The sequence below is a fragment of the Alosa alosa genome, chromosome 13 (genome assembly GCF_017589495.1).
Source record: "Alosa alosa isolate M-15738 ecotype Scorff River chromosome 13, AALO_Geno_1.1, whole genome shotgun sequence".
NCBI lineage: Eukaryota > Metazoa > Chordata > Actinopteri > Clupeiformes > Clupeidae > Alosa > Alosa alosa.
Window position 1 is genome coordinate 10,853,409 of NC_063201.1, and position 10,000 is coordinate 10,863,408.

The 10,000-nt window shown below is 46.5% G+C and overlaps 1 protein-coding gene across 2 annotated transcripts in view; it reads right to left on the reverse strand.

Moving 5' to 3' along the window:
- The window catches only part of cdkal1 (CDK5 regulatory subunit associated protein 1-like 1), a 264,617-nt gene that overhangs the window by 42,662 nt on the left and 211,955 nt on the right, over window positions 1–10,000 (reverse strand). For both annotated transcript variants that reach the window (XM_048261662.1, XM_048261663.1), the window contains exons 11-12: window positions 8,600–8,780; window positions 172–234 (exon numbers count right to left, since the gene is read on the reverse strand). In XM_048261662.1, the coding sequence (XP_048117619.1) occupies window positions 172–234; window positions 8,600–8,780 (244 nt within the window). The remainder of the gene's footprint in view (window positions 1–171; window positions 235–8,599; window positions 8,781–10,000) is intronic.

A 10,000-nucleotide genomic window follows, 5' to 3' on the forward strand; every position in this document is an offset into this window, starting at 1 on the left:
CCTTCACGTCACACGGACAGTCGGACACTGCCACAAGACTGGCCTGTGAGGGAGCGAGCCAGGGTGGAGGAGGAGGAAGAGGAGGAGGAGGAGGTGGAAGAGGAGGAGGAGGAGAAAGAGGAGGAGAAGGAGGAGGAGGAGGAGGATGAGGAGAAAGAGGAGAGAGCTTACCTTATGATCATAGGGGTTGTAGGAGTGGAAGAGTGCCGACAGCTCTTTGGTTCTCTGCTTTTTCTGTAAGACAACAAAAAGAAGACTGCAGTTGGAGAAGACGCTGAAGACTGCTCTATAAAACACACACACACACACACACAGATACAAGATGAACTTAGATGACCATCTTTTAATAGTCAACAATTAGATACAAACAAAGGTATGATATGCAAATCCACGCGTAAAAACATGTATACACCTGTCCTGCGCACACACGTGTACATACGTGTACAACTAAGATGGCACAGAAAACAAAAACAAAAGACAAAAAACTAGTAGTAGTCTGTAGTAGTAAGTAGTAAACAGATGTTCATACTGACAGTGACATAAATCATTCCACTGGGGATATCCAAACATTCATCTCACTAGGAGAAGAATGTGGATAGAAATCATGGGTTTAAGATGTCATCAACACACACACACACACACACACACATATATACATACATACATACATACATACATATATATAAAGAGAGAGAGATAGAGAGAGAGAGAGAGAGAGAGAGAGAGAGAGAGAGAGAGAGAGAGAGAGAGAGAGAGAGCGAGGGGGAGAGAGAAAGCACCAGAAAATATGTCCTCCTTCTCACACCAAATCACATCTTCACTCCTTGCCAGAAATAACAGCAGCAATTTGATCAAAACAGATGAAGGCACTTATGACCTTGGGACATGCAATATCTCTGCCAACCAGGACTCCGGCCAGAGAGGCCTTCGTCTCTCTCTCTTTCACACACACACACACACACACACACACACACACACACACACACACACACTCTCCCCAGGGCAGCCCCGTAAGGGTGAAAAATGATCTTGCTATGGCAAATAACCTGCAGCTACTGCCTCCCACCATACTGTAGCATCTCGCTCCACAGCGCTTCTGTTCTGTCATTTAAGAGGACCCTATCTGCCATCTACATCACCCCCACCCCACCCCACCCCTTACTCTCCAGCCAGAGTCCAAGGACGAGAGGACACTAGTCCGTGCGGGTCATCATTAGCGGCTAACAGGCCAACATTAGTGGCTAAATCAGCCAAAGGACAGACTCATCATCATCAGGGCAGGGGCCAGACCTGCAAGCTCTACGACAGACAGACAGACAGACAGACAGACAGACAGACAGAGAGAGAGAGAGAGAGAGAGAGAGAGAGAGAGAAAGAAAGTAAGAGGGATTCATCCGTCTCAATCTCTCCCTTACTCATCTCTGACCTGTTTCCTCAGTCTCCCTATGCCAAGCCATTCACTCATGCAATGTAAGGGGTAATATATGTAATATAATGGGTTTCTGTGTGTGTGTGTGTGTGTGTGTGTGTGTGTGAGTATGTGAGTATGTGTGTGTGAAAGAGAGAGCGCACGCCTGTGCATCTCTCTCTCTGACAAGCAGCCATCCAGTCAAAGCCCTGTGTATTACGCAGATGCAAACATACACATGGTTGAAGGCCATGCACTTAATGCCATAGCAACCCAATAAACCTCTTAACAAACAAAGGCAGCACACCACCCTGATAGGTGTGTGTGTGTGTGTGTGTGTGTGTGTGTGTGTGTGTGTGTGTGTGTGTGTGTGTGTGTAAGCCCTAGCTGATACTGGACAGAGAGAACTGAATAATATCTCTAAACAACATCTGCCTTTGTTGGCTGAACACAAACACACACAGCAGCAAAGAAAGGATGTGGTTTCTCAGCGGAGACGAAGTTAGGAGTAAGAAACTGGGGCAGTGTTTGGTGTGGACAAAAACACAGACCCAGCAGATAAGACACACACACACACACAGCGATGAATGTTTTTCTGTGCTTCTCGCTGTCCTCATGTGCACACACACACACACACACACACTTAAACTCAACATCCATGAGACACATGAGCTCAGTGGCTAGTTCAGTTCAGCTCCAGAGCAATCAGTATCAGTGTGCAGTTTAGTTCAGTGGAATCTCACTGGGGTCTCTCTCTCTATCTCTTTCCTATGCTCCCCCCTTCTCTCAGTTTCTTCATTACTCCCACTCTTTTCTCTCTTCTCTCTGTTCTCTAGTCTGTCTCTTCTCTACATGATCCTATTCTCAGTGCTAGAGCTTTCTATCGCTGTCTTCACTGCCTTCTAGATCGTTCCTTTCTTCAGTTTCTTCTCTTTTGACATCCCCTTTCAACTATTTGACCTTTTAGTTATCTCTCTCTCTCTCTTATTCCCTCCTTCTCTCTGGGCCTGTTGTGGCCTGTTGCAGGTCACAGGGTGCGGTGTGGTGCGGAGCGCAGCAGAGCGGTCGGACCAGTCTTGCGGAGAGGGAGGGGGTGAGGGCTGGAAAAGCAATGCCCCTGGGGCAGACCTTTTCAGCAGTTTCAGCCCGACGGGTCGGACGAGCCAAGAATGGCCCCGGGATGACGTTTTGACGATTGTGGCCGCAAAATGACACCACTGAGTACCGCCCGCACGCACGTGCACACACACACGAACATGCACGCGCACACACAGAATGACGTTCACACACATACACAAAATCACACTGACATACACATAAACACACTTTATTTCAGACACACATACGTACACAAAATACAATACTGTCCCACTTGGTTTTGTACAAGTCCACTTGTATCTTAGCAAAAGCTTCCTATGCACAGCGCACAAACACACAGACACTCCTACTTACAAGCCGAGGTTGCAAAGTAATGTTAAAGAGACCTGCGGCAGTTAGGAAGAGGAGAAAAGACAAAGAGACACGCGCGCGCGCGCGCACGCACGACACACACACACACACACACACACACACACACACACACACACACACACACACACACACACACACACACACACACACACACACACACACACACACACACACACACACACACACACACACACACACACACACACACACACACACACACACACACACACACACGCCCTCTCAAGCGTCTCTATTCTTGAATGTGACGATGTAAACAAAACATAGCAGATCAGCATGGTGTATGTGAATGGTAGAGTGTGAGTGTGTGTGTGTGTGTGTGTGTGTCTGCATGAGATGAGACCTCTCTGGGTGTTTGCTGTGTCCATCTGTCTCTCTCGGTGTCTCCACCCATCCCAAGTCTGCTCAGATGCCCACTCGCCCTGGCATCCCCCTGCCCTCGGGGGGGAGGGTGTTTTAATTTCCCTGGGTGAGGAGCGGGCCGAGGTGGGGGTTTGGGGGGGACAGAGGGGTGGTGGACACGAACACCTGTCCAGCCAGGCCCCTCCAAAGCAAGCTCATTTATCTCTGCTAACGCATCAGACCACTGGGACGCATTACAGAGGCCTCACAAGGACACACAAACACACACACACACACACACACACACTAACACGCATGCACGCGCACGCAAACTCACACTAACACGCATGGACGGACGCATGCGCACGCAAACACACACACAAACAGACACGCACGCACGCTTGCACGCGCACACACACACACACACACACACGCACGCACACACACACACACACACACTTCTTTTTAAAAACACTCTTTCCCTTTGTCTGTTTCTGTGTCCTCTTCCCTCCCTATTTTATCCCTCATTCTTTACCTCTCTCCTTTTCTCCTTTTCACTGATCCCTTTGTTTTCTCCTCAAAAGGCAATCCATTCATTCCTCTTCTCTTTTACTCTTTCATCCTCCTCTCCTCTCTCTCTCTCTCCTCATTGATCCATGGTAGCAGAGTGGGCATCGCATGGCCACGCGGCAGGGCTGGTCTCCGTGGTAGCCACATTGTTTCCGTGGCAGCACAGCTGGGATGTGCGAGCCTGCTGAGAGACGAGGAGCGTGCAGCATCCTCTGTGCTTTATTAAGAGGCCAACACACACACACACACACACACACACACACACACACACACACACACACACACACACACTGGTGTCCAGTGCTTCTTCCTCATCAGCCAGTGCTTTCTGAGAGGCAGGCTGACGGATGATGCTGTTTCTCTGCAGCAGGTGTGCCTCTCACACAAACACCTGTCCAGTAGCCTCTGGGAAAACAATGCCACAGCAGGCTGTTGTTATGTGTGTGTGTCCACCCAGGACACACTTAGCTTTTGCTAAGATACACTCATACAAACATGTAAACAGACACACACACACACACACACACAGAATCGGTATACAGCACTAGTTAATGGATTTTTTGCTATTAATGCAAAAACACAGTGAAACTACTACATAGTCCTAGTTCTATAAACCCCACCAAATGCAAGCACACACACACTCACACACACACACACGCACGCACGCGCACAGTCGCACACACACGCATGCACGCACTGCTCTCGTGGGTTCTGTCAGCATCTCTGATGGCTGCAACAGCAAGAGGGGTTGAAACATTGATGGCCACCTCTCGTCTCCTCAAATCCTCCACGGCCACATCGATGGGATTGGAGCGCAGAGCGCGGAAGAGGAAAGGAAGAGAGAGAGAGAGAAAGAGAGAGGGAGAGAGAAAGAGAGAGAGAGGGAGAGAGAGAGGAAGAGAGAGGAAAGGGAATTGGAGATGAGTAGAGAGGCCTTGAAAGACATACACACACACTAGTGCCTTTGATGGTGGATCTTCAAGGATCCTGGATGCGGCAGAGGATCTGCTTTTAGCCAGACCAAGTAAAGATCCATGAACCTGGGTACTCAAACACACACAACTTTCTGCAGGAGACCGCCTCAAAGATTCAACAAGAGCAGAAGAGAGGAGAGAAGAGAAGAGAAGAGAGGAGAGGAGAAGAGAAGAGAGGAGAGGAGAGAGAATAAGAGAAGAGAGGAGAGAAGAGAAGAGAGGAGAGGAGAAGAGAGGAAAGGAGAGGAGGGAAGAGAAGATAAGAGAAGAGAAGAGAGGATATAAGAGAAGAGAGGAGAAGAAAAGAGAAGAGAGGAGAAGAGAGAAGAGAGGAGAAGAGAGGAGATAAGAGAAGGCAGGAGAAGAAAAGAGAAGAGAATGGAAGAGAAGAGGAAAAGAAAGAAAGGAGAGGAGGGAAGAGTAGAGAGGAGAGGAAGAAAGTATGCTCCAAAATGAAATATGGTCCAAAGGCCTCAACTCCATGGAAGATTCACTGCGACCTTCAAAAGTTACAAATTGAAGCTTTTTCAAACTCAACTTTGAAAAGTAAACTTGAATAATTAACCAGCATGTACCATAACCCTCCTGAACTTATTGACAAATGCCCCCCCCCCCCACACACACACTTCTTTTACAAAAAAATGAGAATATGGTCTTGACATGTCAATAAAAGCCTGCACCAGCAAATATACTGCACTTATAATTGTATCCAGAAGACTGCAAAATGAATTCATGTCAATGTAAATTAATGCATGCCAATTCAATGTGCATGCAAGTCAGTGTGAGCACACACATTAGGTTTCCTAGTGCCGTACTAGTGCACAAGTGTTTCTTGCTACGATCCTGTTCCCGTTCTGGGCCACAATAGGGCCGGCTGCGAGCCGGAGCCCACCAGCGCCAGGGAAGGACCGCTCTGGGTGTAGTGTCAATCAGTATCAGCAGCTGTGCAGTCTAATGAAGAGGAATGGCCATGGATGAAACGTGCACACACACGCACGCATGCACATACAGATACACACACACACACACACACACACAATACATATAGATACACACACACACACAAACACACACATACAGATACACACACACAAACACACACATACATACAGTACAGATACTGTACACACACACACAAACACACACACACATACAGATACACACACACAAACAGACACATACATACATATAGTACAGATACACACACACACACGTGTACAGATACATACACAAGTGTACGGATGCACACAGAAAGACACAGACGCACACACACTCCAGTGGTCATGTGCAGGTCACACACACACTCCAGTGCAGGTCAGGCAATAAACAAATAAACATACACACACAACAGTGGCGCTCTCCTCGTTATCCCCTCAGCGCTGGGCAATTTTCATGTTGCCATCGCTGCCGTCTCTCTAACAGCCGGAGAGGGACAACGGGGCGCGACTGGCTTCACAGAGAGGGGGCCTGACCCGGGGGAACGAGTCATTCACCAGTTCTACATCTGCTGGCATATTGCTAAGAAACTGTGTATTACATGTGATTTTAGAGAGTTGGGGCGTACTCACACTGGGCACGCTTCTCTCCCATTCTTGGTCTGCACTCACAAATGTCGTGGCCTTTATTGAAATATATCCTTTAGTTTATACATCTTTTATGTAGTATCTTTATTCTGTGTAATATCATTGTTTTGTGAAACTGAAGTCTGTAGTAAGGTCAGTGTGGGAAAGGAAGACTGGTTTAAGTGAAAGAGCAGGCCTGGCAGAAAATGGCATAGATAAGGTTTGGTGCCAGGAAATGTAAGCAAAACCTAAAGAATGGCACAACCTAAAGAATGTATGAATAACAGGATGAGAGGGCAAAGGTGAAGTACCATATATTACTTGGTCAGTTATCTGTAAACATAGAGGGTCTTGTCTGGGATGACTTGGGGTATAAAGGCTGGACAACAGCCAGAGGATGTTAGCTCACTTAGCTTTCACTTACTTGCTTGCTTCACTAATGCTCCGGAGTGCATTAAAGCCATCATCTGCAGTATACATCTACAGTGTGCGGACTTCTTTTGATGTTGTTTAATTAGGATTTGACACCACACAAACTGTACCCAGGCACGGGTTGAGCTGCTATGTTCTAGAGTCTTTGCATAGGCGCCCAACCGTACCAGTGTTTCCCACCTAATTGAATTCTATTTGTGGTGGTAGGTTTGCAGAATTAACCTGAATGCAACAGTTTTTAACAAATTAGTGCAGTGTGGTTATGATTCTAACCAGACTTAAGCACACTTTAGTACAACCAGGAAAATCATTGTGTGGTGGTCAATGTTGATATTGTGGTGGGCCGCCACAAATAAGTCAATGTATGGGAAACACGGGTACGGTACGGGTGGCACAGTGTGAGTACGCCCTTAAAGACCATGCGATTTTTTAAACCAATCACCTGTCAATACCACCATACAAAAGCAATGTCCTCCATTTTCGTTCATGCTCTGATGAAGGCCATGTGGCCAAAACGTTGGCATGTTTGTTCTCGACTTGGCCAAAAATAAACAGGTGAAATAGAAAGTCCAGTTCTATGAAGGTTGTGTGTGCTACCTCATTACCTTTGGGTAGTTCGTTTGGAATCTGTCACTTTGGTTTAGCACCACACACAAAGACGGGGAAGGCGCATCCTCTCAAACAAAATGACTTCCACAGGACAACAAACTTTACACACTCCCGATGGGAGAATGAATCTGAACGGCCGGTGCTGATTTGTGGAGGATATAAATGACATTCCTGTCTGAGTTAAACACACAAAAATATGAAATATATTGAGTATGAAATATGAATTATATTTATACAGACAAATACAGCCAGCTAGAAATGTGAATACTGGATCATTTCAGTTATTTGCTTGATCCATTTGAATGTGACTTGACAGACTAAGTGTGTGTTAATCATTGTGAATAGATGGGAAATTTGAGCTCGTCTCTGAAGGTGCAAATCCAGGAAGATGGTTTTCAAGGCCATTTGCGGAGGACATTTTTGACATAATTGGAGCGTCTCTCCTTTCATCCCCTGACAGGCGCAGTTTCACGTCTTGATCACAGATCAAGCCGTGTGCACTCGGCACTCGGAGGAAGGAGATTTGTTTGGGAGAAGTCATAATAACCTTCACAATAATTGCAGCGTGACGAAAGCGATAAAAAGTTGTGTGTTGGCACGGGTCACTTGAGTCTCTCAACTGTGCCGTGTGGTGCTTGACCCCAGCGTGACTGATGACTGATGTCAAACATGAGCCTTTGCACTGTTTTCAGCAAACACAATGGGCCCTTTCTCCACCAAGAGAACCTGTCTGAGCCTATCAATTGTCACACACTTTCACATACACACATTCATGCACACACTGACTGTTGGTGCTGCTTATCACTACAGTGGCCTGCACACCTCAGGCATACAAAGAAATGTGCACACACAAACACACACACAGTCTACATCAAGCCTTACTTCATCATCCAATGTTAAATATTGGCTTCATTTAAATTGATTGATGCACTTTTCCTTTGGTAACTGTGACTGTGAATTGCAAACATTGTGTCGTAATCCTCAAAATAATACCAGCCGTCAAAACTTACTACGGTCCCAACATGCAATTTGGAATTCCTGCCTTAGACAGTTGGCTTCAGTTCAAGGGTTCCTACCTACTTTTCTCTCTTGATCTTAACAGTGATTTGCTATGCAGATCAATGTTTTTTGAATCAATGATTAAATTGATCCATGAAAGAGACGCCACTGAATAAAGCATGATGTGGATGTGGGGGTGAAAAGGGAGGATTTACCACATGCGCTGGGACCTGCTCCATCTTGGCGGCGGGCGTTCCGGGTCGCGGGTAGAACTGATTGATGAAGAGACTCGGGAAGCGGTACGTCTGCACCAGCTCCATCGTCTCCTGGAAGTCCGACTCGGTCTCGCCTGGAAAACCGCAGATGATGTCTGTGGCGATGGTGATGCCTGGGACCCTGTGGGGGAGAACAGGAGAGAGAGAGAGATGAGAAGGAGAAGAAGAGGAGAGGATGAGGAGGTGAAGAGAAGAGGAGAAAAGAGAGGATGAGGAGAAGAGGAGAGGATGAGGAGAAGAAGAGGAGGTGAAAAGAAGAGGAGAGAAGAGAGGATGAGGAGAAGAGGAAAGAAGAGGACAGAAAGAGAAGAAGAAAGAAGAGGAGAGAGGGATGAGAAGGAGGAGAAGAGGAGAGGATGAGGAGGAGAAGAGGAGGAGGTGAAGAGAAGAGGAGAGAAGATGAGGAGAAGAGGAAAGAAGAGGAGAGAGGGATGAGAAGGAGGAGAAGAGGAGATGATGAGGAGGAGAAGAGGAGGAGGTGAAGAGAAGAGGAGAGAAGATGAGGAGAAGAGGAAAGAAGAGGAGAGAGGGATGAGGAGAAGAGGAAGGAAGAGATGGATGAGATGAGGAGAAGAGAAGAGAGAATGAGGATAAAAAAGAAGAGAGAAGAGAGGAAAGGATGAGGAGAAGCAAGCACACGACAGTCAATAGAAGGAACAGATGTAAGTATGGTATCAAAAAAAAACAATACATGGGTAGCCTTTTGTGCGTGTGTGTGTGTGTGTGTGTGTGTGTGTGTGTGTGTGATGATGGACAGCATTTTTAATTCCAGTGATCTTGATCTTTACATCATGTCAGCATACACAAATGAGGACCATTAGCGCGTTCCCAGGCAATCTTACTAGAGGCCTGATTATTATTGGCTATTGATTATTGCCTCTTCAAAGACTGAATGAATAGGAGCCGATGCAAGGCCAGTGGATCCATTGATCTGATCTGCACACATTCATTCATTATTGATAAGATGGCAACGGGAAATAAAAAATTCTTTAAAGACAAATGAGGACTGATCTAAACAAGGAACCATGAGACCAAAACATCTCATCTATTCTCTGGGACAGTGTTGAGGTGGCAGCAGGATATGACATAAGGGTCTCCCCTCATAAACTGCTGCCTTTTCTGCTGTGTTTGCACACACAACTCACTAAATTGCATTTCTTAAAAAGGCTGTTCACTTAGTAGACTTGTATTCAAAACAACTCACAGTCCAAGATGTGTGTACACATGCACTTCAGCCAGTGAATGGGTGTGCTTACTGGGAATTGAGCTAATGACCTTAGTGCACACTGACCAACTGGACCTGGAGCCTTGGCAAAAGGATGCACTGCTTGCTCTGTTGTG